The sequence below is a fragment of the Purpureocillium lilacinum genome, assembly GCF_023168085.1.
Source record: "Purpureocillium lilacinum CBS 284.36 DNA, scaffold_3, whole genome shotgun sequence".
Classification (NCBI taxonomy): Eukaryota; Fungi; Ascomycota; class Sordariomycetes; order Hypocreales; family Ophiocordycipitaceae; genus Purpureocillium; species Purpureocillium lilacinum.
Window position 1 is genome coordinate 4,588,080 of NW_027072113.1, and position 20,904 is coordinate 4,608,983.

The 20,904-nt window shown below is 61.8% G+C and overlaps 6 protein-coding genes across 6 annotated transcripts; 3 read left to right on the plus strand and 3 right to left on the minus strand.

Annotated features, from left to right (window-relative positions):
* Positions 1–1,499: 1,499 nt before the first annotated feature.
* Positions 1,500–2,184, minus strand: PLICBS_004966 (clock-controlled protein 6; the record flags this gene model as incomplete). Its single annotated transcript, XM_018325638.2, has 3 exons — positions 1,500–1,689; positions 1,747–1,829; positions 2,023–2,184. 3 exons carry the CDS (start codon positions 2,182–2,184, stop codon positions 1,500–1,502), a joined length of 435 nt encoding a protein of 144 aa, XP_018175390.1.
* Positions 2,185–8,707: 6,523 nt separating this feature from the next.
* PLICBS_004967 (uncharacterized protein) lies at positions 8,708–9,795 on the plus strand (the record flags this gene model as incomplete). Its single annotated transcript, XM_018325636.2, has 2 exons — positions 8,708–8,720; positions 8,813–9,795. 2 exons carry the CDS (start codon positions 8,708–8,710, stop codon positions 9,793–9,795), a joined length of 996 nt encoding a protein of 331 aa, XP_018175388.2.
* A 171-nt stretch (positions 9,796–9,966) lies between these two features.
* PLICBS_004968 (uncharacterized protein) lies at positions 9,967–11,149 on the minus strand (the record flags this gene model as incomplete). Its single annotated transcript, XM_018325635.1, has 4 exons — positions 9,967–10,061; positions 10,123–10,798; positions 10,864–10,913; positions 10,972–11,149. The coding sequence occupies 4 exons, from the start codon at positions 11,147–11,149 to the stop codon at positions 9,967–9,969; spliced, it is 999 nt and encodes a 332-aa protein (XP_018175387.1).
* Positions 11,150–11,813: 664 nt separating this feature from the next.
* On the plus strand, positions 11,814–13,785 carry PLICBS_004969 (replication factor A protein 1; the record flags this gene model as incomplete). The annotated part of the gene is made up of 4 exons (XM_018325634.2): positions 11,814–11,851; positions 11,913–12,164; positions 12,221–13,630; positions 13,689–13,785. The coding sequence occupies 4 exons, from the start codon at positions 11,814–11,816 to the stop codon at positions 13,783–13,785; spliced, it is 1,797 nt and encodes a 598-aa protein (XP_018175386.1).
* Positions 13,786–14,084: 299 nt separating this feature from the next.
* On the minus strand, positions 14,085–15,505 carry PLICBS_004970 (uncharacterized protein; the record flags this gene model as incomplete). The annotated part of the gene is made up of 2 exons (XM_018325633.2): positions 14,085–15,124; positions 15,205–15,505. 2 exons carry the CDS (start codon positions 15,503–15,505, stop codon positions 14,085–14,087), a joined length of 1,341 nt encoding a protein of 446 aa, XP_018175385.2.
* Positions 15,506–17,273: 1,768 nt separating this feature from the next.
* On the plus strand, positions 17,274–19,095 carry PLICBS_004971 (uncharacterized protein; the record flags this gene model as incomplete). The annotated part of the gene is made up of 3 exons (XM_018325631.2): positions 17,274–17,469; positions 17,550–17,731; positions 17,785–19,095. The coding sequence occupies 3 exons, from the start codon at positions 17,274–17,276 to the stop codon at positions 19,093–19,095; spliced, it is 1,689 nt and encodes a 562-aa protein (XP_018175383.1).
* Positions 19,096–20,904: the final 1,809 nt, after the last annotated feature.

The following is a 20,904-nucleotide window of genomic DNA, read 5'->3' on the forward strand; positions in this document are numbered from 1 at the left end:
GAGTGACCGCCCCGCCTCTCGCTGAAAGTTAAAAAAATCCGGAATCAAACGTCAAGGGACTTCAAGGGAGGCAGACCCGTGGAACCGACCCATCCCCGCCGCCGCCGCCGCCTCCCTTTTTTTTTTCTCTACGCCTCTCGCTATGCTTCAGGACAAGCCCGCGGCCAAATCTCGCTTGCCCGAGGCGAGGCGAAGACCCCCCCTCCGCCCTCCCCTTCCATCTAACATCGCGTCAGGCCCATCAGACGGGTGCACACACCTTCTCGTGCACGACCTCAGCCCCCCCTGCCACTTCGTCCAGAACCCCCCCATCTCGCGTCGAGTTGCTTGCTCATGGATGGATGGGCGCGTGCGTCTTGCTGCCGCTGGCTGCTGCTGCTGCTGTTGTTATTCCGTCTGCCCTTGCGTCCCTGGGCCAGGCCCCGCCCACCTGTCATGTAGCACTCCGACCGTATATTTGCCCCGTCTGATACGTCTGTACGGCCGAGTCAAAAGAAGAGACGTGCGCGATCGCCCTCACGCTCGCGTCATCAATCGGCGGGATCTGCGAAAGCAACATGAACCGCTGAACCGTGTTGGTACGCGCGCGCATGTCGTGAAGCTTGGGCCAATGCAGGCAACCTGATACGCAGGCAAGACAAGTCTTGTCGCTCCTCGCATCCCGTAATTCTAGACGTGCTGTGTTATGCGGGCAAGGCGGGGTGCACTCCCACTGTATCGGAAACAACAAAGTCACACGCTTGCAGAGGCAGAACATATTACACCGTCATCACATTCGACTATGTACACAAGCACGCACGCGCTAGGCATCATGGTTTTACAAACGCCGGACCAAAACTGATCTCCCGGCAATGCTTGTCTCTGCTCGTCTGCACGTAGTAGTAGCTGCTACATACAGGAGAGCACTGTCAAACACTGTCTGTGCCTTGACCAGAGACCATAAACACGTCCGACAACCAAGACCAGTCCCCGCGTCTGCTCCGTGCTTGTGCAGCACCGCAGATGGAGCCGGGGCACGAAAAGAAGGTGACTGACAGACCGCGAGGAGTGTCGTCGCGAATAGTCGGAGTGGGAAGTGCTTCTCTTTTCTAGGTACTTGTCGGGCAGGGCAGGGCGACTGCGAGGCAGAGCTCGAAAGCTGGTGACAGGACGAACCCGAATGCCGGTTGCAGAAAAGTGAGGCACATTATATTTCCCAGCGCCGAATATAAAGACCACACACACAAGTCTTGTCGGACCTGAGTGTTTTCCCCTTTCGACCGTCGACAAATGAAAAAAGGACCATCGGTCTCCGGATCTCCAGGTCGCGTATGTTCGTATCCCAAAGTCTATACATCCGAAGCAAACCGTTTCATCCCCTGTGCGTAAACCAACGGGTTCAACTCTCCCACAACGCTCTTCCAGCTCATATCTGGACAAGGCTCCCACGACTCAGGTATTTATCGAACAAAAGAAATCGTAGGTGAGGCGTGGATCGCGAGGCGTGATAGTTGGTTGATTTACAGGACGAAAGCGGCAAGACCGACGATACCGGCCAGGCCAGCGCCGGTGAGGGCGGCGGCCTTGCCAGCACCAGCGGTGGGGACGGCAGTGGGAGGGACAACGGGGGTGACGCTGCCAGTGCCGACCGGGGGAGGGACGGCAGTGGAGGGAGCACCAGTGGGGGCGGTGCTGTTGGTGTAGCCACCGCTGTTGCAGGCGTTAGCTGCGAGATAACTTGACTTGATCGGGGGTTGAGCGACTTACCAGGTGTTGCAGGCAACAGAGGAGGTGGTGATGACCGGCTTGGTGATGGTGCAAGGGCAGTCGGTGATGGTCAGAGTGGTGGGCTAGAGAGGGCGACAGTTAGCATTCGGTGTCTGTCAAGGCGGCGCGAGGCTGGCGGTTGATCGAGGAGTGGTGTTTGTCGTGCTGCATCAGGAGATGTCGAGAGGCGCGGCTCGTCGCGACGATCCCGCGCCTGATGCGTCCCCAACACCACCCCAGATCGACCGCCGCCTCGTGGGAGTCGCGAAATCGTACCTCGGTGACAGTGTACGTCTTGGTGCCGTGGGTGATCTCGGTGGGAGCCGGGCAGTAGGTGGTGTACACGTCAACGACCTCGGTGACGACCGTGGCGTTGCCCTTGTAGTGGGCAGAGGCGCCAGCAGCGGCGGCGAGGACGACGGCAGCGGTGAACTTCATCTTGTCGGTATTAAGAGGTTACTCGGCGAGTAGCTGATTAGGTTGTTGTATTAACGAATGTAATTGACTGAAAGTCAGGTAGCGGATGCTGAAGCGAGTGTGGTGTGTGGGTGAAGGGGGAAAGGAAGAGAAGTCCAGAGAGGGGGCCAGGAGGCGAGGAGCTTTATACCAAGGATGCCTGCACAGTCGGTTCGCGCACGCGGCGGCGGGAGAGTCCACACGACACGGACAGACCCATGGCCCAGGGGGGGGTGGTGAGCGACGACCCATCCGTCCATCGGTCCAGTCCATCCATCGTGCCAGGGAAGGGGCAGCAGACATGTCGACGGGGAACGGACGGCAGGGCCGTGAGAACGCCTCTGCAGGGGGTGGCCGTGGACGTGGGTACGAAGCCGACGTGGGAAGTTGGAAGAAGTGGACTGCGGAGTGTGGGTGGAAAGGAGAAAGGGGGGGCGTGTGTGGTATGGGTGGTGTGGAGGGCGTGCGCCTCCCAGCCTGAGCTGTGGTGGGTGGGCGGGCCAGACGCCAGGCACGGCGGGCTGCCGGCCACACCTGGCAGCTGGCGGCGGCGGCGGCGGCGGTACGAGCCCTGGAGGAGCTCGCCGTGAGATGGCATGAGGTGCCCATTGTGCCGTGCGTGGGCAGGTACAGTAGCATTTGGCAGTGGATCATTGTACGTTTTCCGCTGGCGGACTGTGGCCGCGGCTGCTGCTGCCGCTCCCCTCTCCTTTCTCGTGTCTTTTTGCAGCGAGAGGGGCAGGGCACGGCAGCCGCCGAAAGGAGCAGACACACTGACTGACTGTCAGATCCCAGGACCAGAAAAAAACACAACAACCTGAGCAGGGGGAAAACAAGCCGTGCGCGCATCTGAAGATTGGCCGGCGCCAGCGGTCTGATGCGAGATTAGCCCGCCGAGATTTAGCGTGGTACGCGTTACGAGATGGCCGGTACATGCTAGCGCCGCCAAGCAACGGCGGCACCGCAGGTACCGCGCAGCGAAGGCGCCGTGGTCGGTCGCTGCTGTGCCTGAGGTTCGCACTCTCTGCACCTTTTAGCCTCGATCCATTGTTTGCCATGCTCTCCGCCGCTGCGTCTGGCCATTGTTGGTCCTTGGAATCCGCATTCCTCGCTCGCCGCCCCCCGCCTGACTTGACTGGCTGCGGACGGGTATGCCGCGCTTCTGCGTCTGTTTTTGGCCGTGCTTCTCCCCCGTCTCTCTGGCCTCACTCCGGGCGAAGCATCCGTACAAAGGAACGAGCCTGATGCCTGCCAGCCTGCCTGCATGGGAGGACTCGTATCGCATTATCGCACAATCATCTCAGCAGTCCGCGGTGGCAAATCACCACCCCCGGCAAAATATCCGTTCAGGCGCGCCAGATCGGACGAATTGGCGGGCGCCTCTCGTCGCATCCATGGCCCGACATCCCCGTCGCCCGTCCCCCCTACCGTCGCTGCCGGGGCGTGGCGTGGCTCGACGGCAACAAGACTCACACTTCTTCATCAGGAGGGGAGAGACCCGTGGCGGGTGACTTATTACTGATCCGTCATAAACAGCAGCTGCAGCATCTGGCTGGACAGACACGGGCTGGTGAGGTGGACAGTGGCCCGCCCTGCGCTCCGTCTGCACCGCTGCCAGATTGCAACCCTCTTTCCCGCTGTCATCCGCTTTCTGCTCTCGAGCCGCGCACGAGGCGAGGAGCCGTAGCCGACTCCCTGGCCGCCACGAAGCAAGCCCATGCATGCCCTGTCCTCCCCACCCAACGTGGACGGCGGGCAGCAGCACGGCAACACGCGAGAGCCCCTTGTCCAGCGACCGCCTGTCACCGGACACGAGAACGCAGGCCGCTGACTGAGGGCTTCATGGGGCTCGTACAGGCATGCCAGCAGCCTCTCTCGTGCTGCCGGCGCTGCCAACAGCTGGCGGTGCACCGTCCACAATCGGTCCGCCCGCCGGCACACCCAGCATCACTGCCACTGGCTTGGCTGGCTCGACTTGGCTAATGGGTGCGCATGCTTCGGCGCTAATGCAGGAACCAAAAGCCTGTCGGCGGTGGCCTGCGCGGCAAACGCCCTCGCGAGCGGTCCGATGCGCGCGCATTGCATAAGAGGCTTCTGGCGCTTTTTACTGCGGCAGCACACATCACACAGCGCCTTGCTGCCTGCCTGCGCGGGCTGCACCACAACGCGCTGTCAAACGTCGCTGCGTAAAGAGCTCGCAGAGCTGCAAACAACTTGGGCGACATGACATGCAAGCTCGAACCGGTCGACGGGTGCTGGCGGCCCGCAGCGCTCGTCGAATGGGGGAATCTGGGGCATCCACGGTACGTACCAACGTTCCGAGCCAAAAACTGCACCTCTTTCAAAGTCTCCAAGAAGACTCGTTAGTTGAGGTGGGTAATGAGGCGCTTCCAGCGCACGGCACGCACTACTGAAGAGGACACTGCTGCGCGCTGGAAAAATTTCTCATCCACCCTTTGCGAGGGAGGAATACAGCTGGCTCGATGACGAGATGCTTTACCCGGCGCAAAGGCGGCGACGTCCTTGGTCAGGGGCCTTCCGGGTGCCTGCACCTATCATTGGCGGAGCGGCACAATCCGCGCTCCTACTCAGGGCAGGCTAGCCCGCCGCTTTTGGGACGCCGCCAAGGTCGGACGACGGCACTGTCCTTGGACGCTGTGGCAGCGCTGGTTCGCACCACTCATCCACTGTGAGGAAGCAACCTTGGAGCACCTTTGGTGGGCGGCAGGCGTCAGCTCCCGTCCAGCGCTGTCATCAGTTGGCAGCTGCAGGTCGGTACCTCCAGGGCTAGCCACTGCGACCACCCCCCGCGCAACCATCCGGCGGCGGGCGTGCCTCCAACGATCCGGCCCAGTACCTTCCCTGGGCACCTTGGCCGCCGCCGCCGAGCTGCTGGACTTGCCTGGGCTGCTGGGACATCCCGGCGGAGACCCTCTGCAATTTCCCAGGGAGCCATTGAAGCCCACCTACCGTGCCATTCGGGCCCACCTCACCACTCAGGGCTGGATCCACTGGCCATGCGGTGATGCTTCCCGATGCCCGGCAGCAAGGCACGAATGGACGAGCTGGAAGGCCTGCCCTGCCCTGTCCCAGCAAGCCGCTTCCCGGGCTTCTTCTCTTTTTCTTCCTTTTCCCCTACTGCTCCGTAATTGCTGTCCCATCTCGGCGCGCTCGTCAACAGCATAGCATTGGCCCGTCGCAAAGACCGGGCCAAGGAGGGAAATCTGACGGCCCCTTTGCCGGCATTCTCCCTTCTGGCCCCATGGGATGGCGATGATGCCCTGCCGGCCTCGTATCCCATCTCGGCTGCTTCTGAGAGAGAGAGCAAAAAACTCTGTTTCTGCTGCTTCTATTCTTGTCGACATTTTTTGGGTTGTCACGGCGTTCCGAAGAGTCATGATCGTCGCCCGCGCCCAGGCAGAAGCCCACCGGTCCACACCAAAATTGCCCAGTTTAGAGTTCCACCCCGGCTGGGCTCTTTCGCCAATCCATCTCGATTGCGCTCGCACGAGATCCCGGATCAGTGATCAGGTTCGAATGATCAGTGATCTGCGAACCGAAGCTTGTCGTGCTCCGCGTCGGGCCATGCCACCGCGAGGGAGGGCGGCCCCAAGGCCATTGGCCCACGGGGGGCCCGGGCATAGCCTTGCCGGCGGGTGCCTTTTCGCTATCTTCAAGCTTTCGGCTGGCGGCTTGGCTTGCCCGGGGTGCCTGCTGGTCTGTCACCTGTGCTCTGCTCTGCTGTGCTCTGCGCTCTTGTCTAGTGTCGGTATCGGGGAAGAAAGGGGCCCGGGCGACATTGGCATTGGCACGGGCATGGTTGGCGGGGACTGAAGAAGAGGAGGAGCTTATCGGGCGTGTCTTCGGCGAAGCGACGACCGACGATTGTTGACGAAGGAGCTTGTCGACAACGGGCTCTTATCACCCGCGCCCCCTCCCGCGCACATCTCCCTTGCTTGGGGTCCGTCAGCGCTCTCTGGCATTCAGCCATCTCTCCTCGTCGACTAAGTTAGTCCCAAGATAGGTGTGCATCTTGGTACAGTAGTAGTACGCGTCGGGCCATGGACACACCTGCCTGCTCTGGTCACGGCTATTCTCATTAGCCCTTGTTATCAGTAACCAACAACGAGCCACCAGCAGCAGTTGTTCATAATACTCCGGCGCTCTTAGTCACGGACGCGCGAGTGAGCGAGCGAGCGACAGCCGGGGGTCGCGCTCGAGCCAGCCAGCCATGCAATCCATAGTCTGTAGCACCCTGAGCAGGTGCTAGTTTCTGCTGCTGCTGTCAGCCCAGTCTTTCACCAGGACCAGGACGTCGCCGCCTTGCACCCCCGCGCGATCACTAATGAAGAACCGAGTCACCTCCTGGCGGCGGCGTCAGGTCACGTCTGGCCAGGTTCCCTCTCGTCGCGGCCGACGAAAAAGGCACATCGGTCCGGCAGCGTTAGTGCCTTCCAGGTAGCCGGCTCTTCCGCGCCGCGCCGCATCGCCATGCCTGAGGTGCGCGCGTGCGTGCGTGCGTGCGTGGGATCCTGGCCTGGCTTAGCAGCACCTGGTCTCGGGAATGGAAATGGAAGCTTCCTCGTCTAGCGCAGGGCGGGCGCTCGCCGCCGCTGCGCTGCCACTGGGTCACGCCCCCCCTTCTCTTCTTCGATGCCCCCAAATATTCCCCCCCTTATACCCTCTGGCCCCCTCCGTGGCCCCCCTGTGCCTGGCTGGTCTGGTCTGTCTGTCCGTGTGTTGCCTGTCCTGTCCTGTCTGCATGAGGTGAGGCGGCGGCGCGAGGTCGTCGTCCCTCATTTGCCCTTGTGCCCTCTGGTGCCCGCCGGCCTCCCGCTTAGGTACCGATAGTTGGGCGAGCCACGGTCGCGGGGGGGCAACGGGGCCTGCTGGATGGGGCCTGTAATTTCCACTCACCGGAGTCCCAGTCGTCGACTGCGCGATCTCCCGTTCGTTCGGGGGCCGTCGGTCGCGCGGCACCAGAAGGATTTTTTTCCTTTTTTGTTTGTGATCCATCGAAAAAGGATGAAGAGAGAGCACGCGCGCTGCCCTGCATTGACGAGCGCAGATACTTGGCGAATCGTCGGCGCCCAGCCAGCCAGCCAGCCGCCCCGATCACACGCCTCAGCCGTGCGCTGAGCTGACGCGGGATCCTCACTGGACTCGTCTTCCCGGCTCAGACCTGCCGCCGTGTGCCGGAGCTGCTGCTGGCTGCTGCTGCGCTGCGCTGTGTGACTCGCCACCGCATGTGCCTGGCCTGCAGGCGTCGTACGAACAGGAACACGGCCAGCACGTCACAATCGAACGGCGGGGGCCCAAAACAGTTTCCAGGCACGGCGGCCCATAGCAGCGACTCACTCCACGGTGCCGCAGCCGCAATTGGGCCGCTACGCCGCACAGCTGGGGGAGTGACATTTCCCCCCCTTCCAGGTTCCTGAATCCTGATCCCCTGCGCGCCGCCGCTGTGCCTGTGCCTGGCTGGATATGACGGCTGGTGAACGAGTCTCCGCCTGGAAGGGGGCTCATTTCCCCTTTCCGAGATCTAATTCTGGCTGATGAATCAGAAGGCGGCTATGGGCCAGAGCTTCGGAGCCTGGGCCAACCACCCCCATCATCACGCCCCGTCGACAACGAAGTCGTCGGCCAATGGCCCCCGTCTCACTCTTTTCCCCCCTCTCCTTGCCGCATGAAAGTGCCCCCTCCCCGTCATCTCGGCCCCGAGTCGTGACAGCTCGAATTGCTGTCGATGATTTGATGTCTTTGCTCCGCCGACACCCCGCGGCACGTCCCGTGTCTTTGCCTGGGTGCGCTGAATGTGACGGGCGGGCGGGCTGTTGCTGCTGCTGCTGCTGCTGCTGTGTGCTGCAGGGTGGACGGGCTCTCTCGACGCTGGTGAACGCGCGTGACTCTAGGATCGAGCCAGCGGCCTGTTGGGGCGTTGGGTCGGACAGCAAATGGCGTCGCCGCCGCTGGTCGGGGTACCTAACTTGGGCCATCTGGCGGCGGCATAGCGGCGGCCGGCCCGCCTGACCGCCGCGGCGCCTGCGGAACCAGCACACGGAGCCCTGGAACGTCCACGGGCGCGGCAGGTGCCTCGGCCGGCTCGCCGTGGGATCCGCCGCGAGTCCCGTGACTTACGGGCCTCCGCGCCCACGATGCCGCGGCGTGGCTGCGAACCACACAATGGAACTCTCCGGTACCGTGTCCTCAAGGGCTACGGTAAACCCGGCATTGAGTTTCGAGAGGCATGAGTCCAGCTTCTGCTAGTCTGGCGAGAGCGGAAGCCTCGGCGGATAGGCGGCGGCGGCGGCGGGGCTGACTAATGTCGTCATTGATGCCCGGCATATATGCTTTGGAAGTGCCGAGCCGACGTCGAGCTTCACGGAAAGACCAAGACCAAACGAGGGGTTTTGCCAAAGTAGCGCAAAGAGTGAATGAGATCATAGGCCATACCTAGCCACCGCTCACCTCCCGTATCGCTCGACGACTCCAAGACATGGCGACTATGAAGGCAATTGGTACGTCGGCGGCGCGCGCGTGGCTGACTTGAAGAAGAAGGAGCCCGCTCCAGGCTAACCCGCTGGGCTCTTCCCCTCCTCTACCGATGCAGACATCAAGGGCGGCAAGGGCGAGCGCGATGCGCTCTTCATGAACGCCGAGACGCCACGGCCGACGCCGGGTGAGGGCCAGGCGCTCGTCAAGATCAAGGCCTTCGGCATCAACCGCATGGACATCATCCAGCGGCGCGGCAACTACCCGCTGCCGCCGCAGGCGCCCAAGACGCTGGGCGTCGAGTTCAGCGGCGTCGTCGAGGCCTTCGGCCCGGGAGAGCACGGCGTCTTCAAGCAGGGCGACGAGGTGCTCGGGCTGGCCTACGGCGGCGCCTACGCCGAGTACATCGCCGTCAGCTCCAAGATGCTCATCCACAAGCCCCACGCCCTGAGCTGGGAGCAGGCCGCCGCCGTGCCCGAGACGTGGATCACCGCCACCCAGGCCCTGCACAAGGTGCTCGGCTTCGCGCGCGGCAAGTCCATCCTCTGGCACGCCGGCGCCTCGGGCGTCTCCATCGCCGGCATCCAGCTGTCCCGCCTGGCCGGCGCGTCCGCCATCTACGCCACCGCCGGCACCGACGACAAGTGCCGCTTCATCACCGACACGCTCGGCGCCACCGCCGCCTTCAACTACAAGACGGGCAACTGGGCCGACGGCGTCAAGGAGGCCACCGGCGGAAGGGGCGTCGACTTCATCGTCGACTTCGTCGGCGGCAGCTACTTCCAGCAGAACCAGGACGCCGCCGCGCGCGACTGCCGCATCGTCCTGCTGGGCACCCTCGGCGGCGGCAAGGTGCCCGACGCCGACATCTCGCAGATCCTCTTCAAGCGCATCCGCATCGAGGGCTCCACGCTGCGCAGCCGCGACGAGGACTACCAGGGCGAGCTGCGAGACAAGCTCGAGACGTACCTCCCCGACTTTGAGTCTGGCAAGCTCAAGATCATCCTCGACAGGGTGCTGCCGTGGGACCAGATCCAGGAGGCGCACAAGTACATGGAGGACGCCAAGAACTCGGGCAAGATTGTCTGCACCGTTTCCTGAACGGTGGGTGTGCGCGCGCGCGTCTGTGGTATCTTTTGGCCCTGAGTACAAGGACATACGATGACATGAAAATGAAACATGACAAGAAAACTTGTTGCCTTATGCAATGTTGCTCCCGCCCGTGAATAGCAGTGGTATAGTGAACGCGTCGCCAGTCAAACCCTCAATCCATCAGTGCTCCTGAATCCACTTGAGCATCTGTTCGTAGGCCGTTGCCTGCGCGTCGCTGATGGCGCTGTCTTGATATGCGCCCACCACGGCGAAGCCTGTTCTCACTCTGTCAGAAAAATGGCCTTCCACCCTGGGATAGACGACGAGTGAGCTTACCGTGTGGCACACCTGGATACACCTGGACCTCGTGCTCGAGGTTGGCGTTGGACATGGCGTCCTCGCCCGCCGCGCGCACCGCGTCTGGGAACAGCGGGTCGTTCTCGACGCAGACCAAGCTTAGCGGCACCTTGAGGTCCTTGAAGTCGTCGGGCACAACCGACGCTGCATGCGCCACCGCGCCGGCCTTGATGTACGGGCCCTTCTTGAGGGCGCCCGTCTCCTCATCGTCGCCCGCGCCCTGCCTCTGCGACTCCTGGGCGAGCAGCAGGACGAAGCGACCGCCGACGCAGTACCCGACGGCGTAGATGCCGCCGCCCTGGCTGACGGCGTCGGCGTACTGCTCGCGCGCGGCGTCGACGACGCGGTGCAGCACGGGCATGACGCGGTCGGCCGTGATGCGCGCCAGCCACATGTCGATCATGAAGGACTTGGTCACCTCCACGGCCTTGAGCTTGACCTGCTCGAGCAGCGACGTGGAGTCGTCTGTGATGGCCGTCGCTGCGGGGGCCGTGTCCCCGCCGAAGAGGTCCGGCATCAGTACCAGGTAGCCGGTCGAGGCGAACTTGTCGGCCTGGATCTGGTTGTTGGTGGAGCGGATGCCCGTGCCGCCGGTGAGGAGGAGGAGCAGGCGGGACGGCGCGTGCGGGTAGTCGGCGGGCTTGGAGATGTACACCTGAACGAGCATGTCATTAGGGGCTGCGGTCCTTCTAGCGAGGACAACGGCGGGGGGAGACGCACGTCTATGTCGTCGAGCTTGATGATCTCGCCCGTGGCGGCCTGGCCGATAGCTGGAGCGGGCGCGTTAGCGACGGCGCGTCAAGATCAAAGGCAGCGTAGGCGACGTACGAGTTGGCCGGTCTGACACGCAATGCTCCCCGACGACGGGCTCTGCTTGCGCCGCATCGTCATCGGCAGTCTTGACGTCGTCGTGGGCGGGCGGCTGCGGCACCGCCTGCTGCTGCTGCTGCTGCTGCTCTTGAGCGTCGCTCTCGGGAGCCTTTGTCGCGTTGTCCGAGTCAGCCATGTCGAACGGTCGTGTGTGCTCTTAGTCGAGGTCGATGAGGAGAGTCAGCTGGCGAGAGTGGTTGTTGAGCACGGCGAGGCCAGCTGTCGGTTGTAGGTCGACTGCCCGCATTTGGCCCCTCGCAGGAACAAGCTGGGCAACAGCACGTGGAGTGGGCTGTGTTCCTGAACAAACCGTCATGGCGCGAGCTCTGGAAGCTCCAGCTGTCAGCGTACCTAGGGAGATCGCCGCCCTGGCAGACAGCCGAGCGCATTTCTGCTCAAACATGCGGATAGGACATTACTAAAAACCTTCCGTTATATAGCAAGGTACAGAGCCCTTCGACGGACGTTGTCAATTTGTTTCCATATTTTACCTACCCGTTTCCGTTTGAACTGCTGGAAGCTTCGTTTCAACAGCAACCTTCCCAGTGTTGCCTGTTATAGCGGGCCGGCGCCAGGGCCACTGGAGAGCGCCGGCCGTTTACATAAGCCGCCACCCCGCCATCGCCCTGCGGGGCCGTTTTCCACTAAACGCGCTGGACGCGTCGCGGTTCACGGGCAACATTATCGTCTCCCGTCTCTCTCAAGCTTCACATCGCCACATCTTCCTGCCGCACAACCTTTGTTTCTTCCAACCCGCGGCACGACGACACGCATACTCGAGGAATCGAAACGACACAACAATGGACGCCGCATCTTCCCTTTCAAAGGGGTCGCTTGAGTACGTCCACCGCCTCACCAGGCGCCCTGGTCCCTTGGCTCGACTGACAGTTCCCGTGCAGTGTCATCTTCAACGACCCCGACAAGGCCCAAAAGATGTTCCCAGTCCCCGTCATGCAGTGCCTGCAGATCAAGCAGATGGCGCCCTCTGCCCAGGGCGGTGACCGCTATCGCCTGGTCATGAGCGACGGCGACAACTACGTCCAGACGATGCTTGCTACCCAGGCAAACCATGTCGTCCACGAGAACAAGCTCGTGCGAGGCTGCTTCTGCCGCATCAAGCAGTACACTCCGAACAACCTGAAGGGCAAGAAGTAAGTCGCCCATAGCTGTCCCGCAGACACGCCACCGATCTCTGACGCGTCAGCAGCATCCTCATCATTCTCGACATCGAGGTGATCGAGTCCCTTGGTGTGCAGGACAAGATTGGCGAGCCCGTCGCCGTCGACGTCAAGCCGGCCCAAGAAAGCACCATCGCCGGCAACGATTTCTACGGCGCCAAGAAGGAGGAGCCCAAGACACAGCAGCAGTCGATGCCCTCGCGGCCTGCCATGCACGCCGGCAGCAACATCTACCCCATCGAGGGCCTGTCGCCTTTTGCCCACAAGTGGACCATCAAGGCCCGAGTGACCGTCAAGTCGGACATCAAGACGTGGCACAAGGCTTCGAGCGAGGGAAAGCTCTTCAGTGTCAACCTCCTTGACGAGACGGGCGAGATCAAGGCCACGGGCTTCAACGACCAGTGCGATGCCTTCTATGACCTGCTGCAAGAGGGCTCCGTCTACTACATCTCCAGCCCCTGCAGAGTGCAGCTCGCCAAGAAGCAGTTCACGAACCTGCCCAACGATTATGAACTCACGTTTGAGCGCGACACGGTCATCGAAAAGGCTGAAGACCAGACCAGCGTCCCACAAGTCCGATTCAACTTTTGCAACATTCAAGATCTGCAAAACGTCGAAAAGGACAACACAGTGGATGTCATTGGTGTCCTCAAGGAAGTGGGAGAAGTGTCCGAGATCACATCCAAGAAGGACGGGCGCCCGTTCCAGAAGCGGGAGTTGACCCTGGTAGACGACACGGGATACTCTGTCCGCGTCACGGTGTGGGGCAAGACGGCCAACTCCTTCGACGCCAACCCCGAGTCGGTGGTCGCGTTCAAGGGTACCAAGGTGTCAGATTTCGGAGGCAAGAGCCTCAGTCTGCTGTCGTCGGGGACCATGACGATCGATCCCGACATTCCCGACGCCCACAAGCTCAAGGGGTGGTACGACTCGGCCGGCCGGGCAGATACCTTTGCCACGCATCAGAACCTGGCCAGCATGGGCAGCGCCACTGGCCGCAAGGACGAGATCAAGACCATTGCTCAGGTCAAGGACGAGAACCTTGGCGTCGACGATCAGGCGTACTACTCCATCAAGGCTACCATTGTCTTCGTGAAGCAAGACAACTTTTGCTACCCTGCCTGCTCGTCGCAAGGGTGCAACAAGAAGGTGGTGCAGATGGGCGATGGCATGTGGCACTGCGAGAAGTGCAATGTGTCGCACGACAAGCCCAACTACCGGTACATCCTGTCGCTTAACGTGGCGGACCACACCAGCCACCAGTGGCTCAGCTGCTTCGATGAGACTGGCAACATGATTTTCGGCAAGACTGCCAACGAACTCATGGAGCTCAAGGAGAACGACGAGACACGGTTCATGGCGGCGTTTGAGGATGTCAACTGCAAGAAGCTAAGCTTCCGATGCCGTGCGCGGATGGACAACTACGGCGACGCGCAGAGGTACGTCGCAACAGGCGTTTTGATCTAAAGGCTGGTATGATGCTGACATTTTATACAGGGTGCGATACCAGGTCATGAGCGCCTCGCTGCTCGACTTCAAGACGGAGGGCAACAAGCTGGCGGAGCTGATAAAGCAATACGACATGAACTCGTAAAGGGAACTGACGGCGGGCTATGAGTGTATTGTAATCATGATGGGACTAGGGACTGCTTCATACGCGTGCTGTGATCACGTAGATTTGAGTCATTACAAGACATGGGTTGGACGCGCGGGACAGGGACAGGGGGGACACAAAAACACATGTGTAGCTGGACTGTTGAATTGTCCATGATGAATCTCTTTTATTCTTTCTACTCGTACGCCCAAACTTTTTTGCGTTCGTGACTCGGCTGAAAACCCCAGCACCGTGGTATCATGTCCTCCTCTTTCCTTGCTCGTGCGTTTGTAAATGGTTCAAATGTCCAGCTTCTGGTGCTTCCACGGCCGCTTGCCGTCGCCCTCGCCGTAGTCGGCGGTGGCCTGGTACTGGCCGCGGACCTTGTACTTGTAGATGGTGAGGCCCTCGAGGCCGACGGGCCCGCGGGCGTGGATCTTGTTGGTGCTGATGCCGACCTCGGTGCCGAAGCCGTAGCGCATGCCGTCGGCGGTGCGGGTGGAGGCATTCCAGTAGGCGCCGGCCGAGTCGACCTGGTCCATGAAGCGCTCGGCCTCGGCCGGGTCCGAGGTGAAGATAGCGTCGGTGTGGTGGGAGCCGTGGGCGTTGATGTGGGCGACGGCCTCGTCGAAGTTGGAGACGGTGCGGACGGCGACGTCGAGGGAGAGGAACTCGGTGTCGTAGTCGGCGGGGGTGGCGTCGAGGAGGCGCTCGGCGGGGACGAGGTCCGAGGCGATGGCCTTGGCAGCCGGGTCGCAGCGCAGGGTGACGCCGGCGGCGGCGAGGGCGGCGGCGACGTCGCGGAAGACGGTCAGCAGGGCCGAGTCCTGGACGAGCAGGGTCTCGACGCTGTTGCAGGCGGCGGGGTAGCTCGTCTTGGCGTCGACGACGGCGCGGGCGGCCTTTTGGGCGTCGGCGGAGGCGGTGAGGTAGATGGAGCAGAGGCCGTCTGCGTGGCCGAGGACGGGGATCTTGGTGGACTCCTTGATGTAGCGGACGAGGTCGTTTGAGCCGCGGGGGATGACGAGGTCGATGTTGCGGTCCTGGGCGAGGAGGGCGGCGATGGCGTCGCGGGTGGTGACGAGCTGGACGGCGTCGTTGGGGACGGGCCCGCGCTCGAGGGCGGCGGAGATGGCGCGCGAGATGGCGACGAAGGACTCGGTGGACTCGCGGCCGCCCTTGAGGATGGCGGCGTTGCCCGACTTGACGGCGAGGGCGGCGATGTTGGCGATGACCTCGGGGCGGGCCTCGAAGATGATGAGCAGGACGCCGATGGGGCACGAGACGCGCTCGAGCGTGTAGCCGTCGTCGAGGAGGGTGCGCATCTGCACTTGGCCGACTGCATGCCACATGTCTCCAAGTCAGCGTCCAGAACCCAACTATGGACAGCGGAGAACACGGGAGAAGGAGAGAACGTACGCGGGTCGGGCAGGTCGCGGACGTCGAGGATGCCGCGCAGCATGTCGTCAAACTTGCCCTTCTTGCCGAGGTCAAGGCGGGAGACGAGCGCGGCGCTCAGGGAGCCGTCGGCGGCAGCCTTGCGAGCGAGCTCGAGGTCCCGGGCGTTGGCAGTGAGGATATCATCACGGGCAGCGGCGAGGGCATCGTGGATGGAATCGAGGGCGGCGTTGCGGTCCGAGGCGGGCAGCGCGGCGAGCGTGAAGGAGGCGGCCTTGGCGGCGGCGGCTGCCGCCTCGGGGGAGGCATTGGTGAGAGACATTTTGTGCTGTGTTTTCTTGCGCCTGACCTAGACGTGGCTCGATGCGGCAACTGCGTATATAAGCCAAAAGGCAGAGCAGAGAATGGGCCGTGAGGGAAGGTTTTTTTCGCTCAACGGTGATGGGGATGGTGAGCACGAGGAAGCATGACGTTGGTGGTGTTGACTTTGGGGGACCCCGCGGTGGGGCAGCCAAGCAAGGCACTGATTAGATCGGGGGGCGTCCCCGACGGGCAGCAATTGGCGCGACGCGCGCTCGCCCCGTCTCCGTCATGTGAAGAATGGGAGGCTCTGGTGCGAGGGCCTGGCTCATCCCGTGCGAGGGCAAGAGGGACATTCTGAGCGACTTTCTTTCTGGTGTCGGCACGCACGTGTAAAAGCCGCGAGGGAGGCGTCGATGCCGACGGACGAAGGGGGTGCGCGGGGTGGGCGGTGCCTTGGATCTCGGCTTTGGTTGAGCTGCTTCTGCTTCGAGGTTCAAGATAGAATGTCCGACATTGAACAATGGCAGTCCGCGAACACCCGGATGGACTCTTTGCTGAGGGGAAACGCTCCGGGTTGAAGGGGCCACGGCGCGCGCGTCGCTCTGAGCAAAGACTCGGTAACGCTGCGCGGGTTGGGGAAGGAAGCGCAGGAAGTCGCAGCATTAAAACCACAAACGCCTACCTGGCGCTGCGGGACGGATAGACAGACCGGGTCTTCCTATTTTGCTTTAAAGTTCTATTTTACGTTAATAGTGCAAGCGCCGGCTCCTGGCCCGGCGACTTCGACATCGGAATCAACATGAGCGGGCGCCCCGTGCGCAAACGTCAATGGGGCAGTTGCGCCCCGACCGCCCCTCGGCACTTGCCAGTCGGGAGAGGGAAGCACTGGAGCACCCGCAGCCGGCTTGGCATCAAGCCACAAGGCACGCCCATCAATTCAGATGAGATTCAAACCTTTGCTGAATCAACACCTGCAGGGCCACGCTCCACAGCTGCTTCTCGTTTGAAACCCGTCGTTGCAACGTACCATGGCATCCCAGGGCCAATTCAGACGGCGGTTCATTCATTCGTTTACTCACTCGACAAAGCGGCTCAGACGCAGAGGCAATGCCGCGCCCGGATTGCGTCATGGACAAAAGCTCTCCGCTTCGTATATACACGACGCCCTAGCACAGGGACTTTTTGCTCTCCACGGCCACCTCAAATAGGCAAGTCGCCGGGCCCCGCGCATGGACCGGCCGTGCAGAGCGACTCGGGCGCCAGCAACGACCCAGTTGAAGCCTCAGCCTCGCCGGCACGTCCGCGCCGAGCGCCGTGACATTGGACCCTTTGCGGCTTTGGTACCCGTGGGGACGCGGCCCTGCGATAGGAAGCTGGCCTTGCTGTTGACGTCGTCTGCGTGGGCGAAGCAGGGCGACCTGCGGCCGATCACGCCTCGACTCGGCAAGGGCCGGGCCCCAATGACCCATTGATCCGTGGCTGGTGATGCGTCCGCGCTTGCAGACGTCCCCGGCCGACGCGGATCCCCTCACGCTGCTGCTGTGTGTCGCAGCGTACTTTGGCCGTATGCTGTGCGAGGCTGCCACGGCAGTTGCCCGTGGAACACCCAGCGTAATGGACAGCGGCGGTAGGGCGACGATGATCGAAGCCCGAGGGCGAGGCCGTATAAGAGGGCGGCCCGGTCCTGTGGCCTGCCATCATTCCAGCCCTGTCTCAGTTTGCCTGCTCATCAGTCAAACGCGTCTGTCGAGGTCACATCTCCCTCCGACAATTGATTCGTCGACAACATGAGAACCCAATGGCTGCTCCCCGTCCTGGGGCTCTGCGCATCGTCGTTCGCGGCGCGCAATGGCCAGGCCGACCAGCTGCGTCAGTGGCTGCACGGCAGGAGCCCGGCCGATGTCGAGTACCAGGCCTTTGAGGAGCCGACCGTCCACGCGAGGGCCAGCACGGAGCACCGCTTCCTCAACGACAAGACGGAGAGTGAGTCGCCTGCTGCTCCCTGGCCGGCGTTGCTTGTTTGTTTGTTCCTTCCCTTGCGGCTGACAGACATGTCTATCTAGAGTTTGCCGTCAACGGCACCAGCATCCCCGACGTCGACTATGACGTTGGCGAGTCGTATGCCGGCCTGTTGCCCATTTCTGACAAGAAGGACGAGCGCGACCACCTGTACTTTTGGTTCTTCCCCACCGTCAACGAAGAGGCCAAGAAAAAGAAGGAGATTGTCATCTGGCTCAATGGCGGCGTAAGTGTCTCTAACCCCTTGGACCGTGTCGATGCTAACGCAGGTCCCATCAGCCCGGCTGCTCGTCCCTGCTGGGCTTCCTGCAGGAAAACGGCCCCTTCCAGTGGCAGCCCGGCATGATCAAGCCGCAAAAGAACCCCTGGAGCTGGCACGAGCTGAGCAACATTGTCTGGATCGAGCAGCCCGTCACCGTCGGCTACTCCAAGGGCAATGCCACGGCCAAGAATGAGGACGACGTGGCGAGCCAGTTCCTGGGCTTCTGGAAGAACTTTATCGAGACCTTCGGCATGCGCGGCTGGAAGGTCTACGTCGTGGCCGAGTCGTACGGCGGCTACTACGGCCCGTACATTTCGAGCCACATGGTCAATGCCAATGACACGCAGCACTACAACCTCGGCGGGCTAATGATCTACGACGGCATCATGTTTGATGGCCAGGTGCAGGGCAATGTCATCGTCGAGGCGTTTGTCGAGCAAAACTACAACCTCATGCCCTTTGACGACAAGCACCTGGCGCACATCCACAACGTCTCGCAGAAGTGCGGCTTCAGGGACTACCACAAAAAGTACCTGACGTACCCGCCCGTCGGGCCGGCGCCTCGATACCCGCCGGGCGTGAAGCCTTTCCCGAACGGCACATACGAGTACATCGATGGGTGCGGCGACCTGTTTGACTACGTCTACACCGAGATGAAGACGACGAACCCGTGCTTCAACATTTACAACATTGCGGACCACTGCCCGAACGGATACGACCCTCTGGGCGATAAGACGCCTTACTTTGACCGCAAGGATGTCAAGAAGGCCATCAACGCGCCGCTCGACGTGACGTGGTCGCAGTGCGTGGACGGCGTATTCAACACGACCGACGGCGACGAGTCGGCGCCGCCGGACAAGTACGAGCTGCCCAACGTCATTGACCACACGCACAACGTGATCCTGGCACAGGGCAACCTGGATCTCATCCTGCCGCTCAACGGCGTGCTGCTGGGCATCCAGAACATGACGTGGGGCGGCAAGCTGGGCTTCCAGACGCGGCCGCAGGACCCCTTTTACGTGCCGCTGTACCGCGAGGGCCGCAACCGCGACTACTACGGCAAGGCGCTGCCGGCGGGCGCGGGCGTGCTGGGGACGACGCACCACGAGCGCGGTCTGACGCTGGTCGCGTCGCAGCTGGCGGGCCACGAGGGCCCCGAGTACGTGCCGGCGGCGGCGTTCCGACACCTGGAGAAGCTGCTCGGGCGGGTGCACAGCCTGAGCGACACGCAGCCGTTTACGCTGCCGCAGCTGCGCAACATTACGCAAGTGGAGAAGCCGCTGGGCAAGGGGACGGTGCCGATTCCGTGCTTCGGGAAGGGGTGCTGAGCGGCGCGTCGGACGGATGCCGGTAATATCGTAGATGATAATCGACCTCTTGTATACATGAAATAGCACAGGCATGGACATGTCTAAAGATTGATTAGCGAGAACAGCAACGTTGGTTACCTCTGTGTCGATCGTGCAGGAGGCAAGTAGACGAAGTAGGTATGTATTCGGCGAGACAGCCCGACGTCTATGGCCAGGACCATGCACACTGCTGCAGTAAGCTTGCACCTGCACCTGTCGGCGCCCGGCGAGGACAGTCAGACGAATGCAACCGGCCGCCCGAAAGCCCGGTTACGCAGCCCCCAAGACTGAATGCCGTGCGACCGCGAAAGCTGATGAAGCTTGGACGCAACGCCAAGTCTCGCGTGTCGCTTGTCGGGTTGGGTGGTGAGTTTGGAGTACTTTATCAATTGTGAGTTGGTGTCACGCGCACTTTCGTGACCGTGACTGTGACCGGACGACGGCGAAAGGACCAAGAAGAAAAAAAGGAAAGAAACAAAAGAGAAAAGGTGACGCCTCGTGTCGGTCGGTCGGTTGGTCGGTGGTGGTGCTGATCCGTGAGTGCGTGTACGACACCTCCACGGGAATAACTACGACCGCTGCCAAGTGAGGCGAGGCAAAAGGGACGGACACGCGCTTGATGTAAGTGGGAACATGGATGGACTGACCACGCACAGTCTCACGATGCCCATCCTTTTGTGATTCGTGAAGTTGTCCAGCAACACGAGCATCAAAAACTCTACGAGTACTTGCACTGGAAAACTGCCCACACCTTATAAATAATGTTACGATGGACAGCATCACAGCCGGCGTCACTTCTCCACAGGGAACAACCCTGATGATGAAAGCTCAGAGGTCGCATGAAGCGGCTGTTGCCCGAAGACAGACAGACAGACCCGTCCAATAAATCCCCGCTCATCACTCACTCACCCACGCTCGTCTCCCCCACTTCATTCGCTTCTTTGTCCTCCCGCTCCTCTCGCTATTATGTACGTACAGTACTTCACATCGGCGCGCTTCGGCACCGGGCATCCATCATCCCGCCATCGAGCCTCGCGCCCGCGCTTTTCGGTCTTCTTGGGACCCCTCCCTCTTCCCCACTCGACAGTCCGAAACGGCTCAACAGGGCCCCAGAAGCCATGCGTTGCACTTCCCTTTCCAGCTGCAGCGACCTTGTTGGACGTGGCAAAGTACGACTTCGTACCCTGGACGGCGCATTGGATCGGACACCAGGGCAACAGTGCTGCCCGAAAGGAAGGGGGGGAAAAGTAACTGGTCATGGCGTTGTCATCGTCGTCGTTGTCGTCGTCGTCGTCGTCGTCTCCCCGGTTTTGTTGCCTTGGTCCCTGGGGTCCGGCTCTCGCAAGTCCATGCTATCTCCGACCCCAGCTCCAACGCCGGATTTCTTTTTGGGCACTTTTTCTTCCTCGTGAGCGCTTGACTCTCCGCCGTTGACCTTCCCCCCCTCCCCCCCTCCCCCCACACGCTGTCGTGGAGCGGCGCCACCCCTGTAGTTGCCCAGTAGCGGGAAGAAGTTTGTAAAGCGATACAGAGTGAGAGAGATGCCTCGGCGATGCAAGCTGCCGTGGCCGAGCGCCGCGCCCTCTCTTGGTGGCTCTCGCGTTGGGAGTTGGGGACCAGACCCGTTGCCGATTATCCTCTCTCTCTCTCCTCTCTCTCCTTCCCTTTCATCTCTCATGTGCATGCCGCGTGATTTTTTGTTGGACACCGGCCGTTTTTCTTGAACCGTTGCTTCCCAACCCCCGCCCTTTCAGAGCGTAGAGTCACCCATGGCATCGCCGGGCGGCA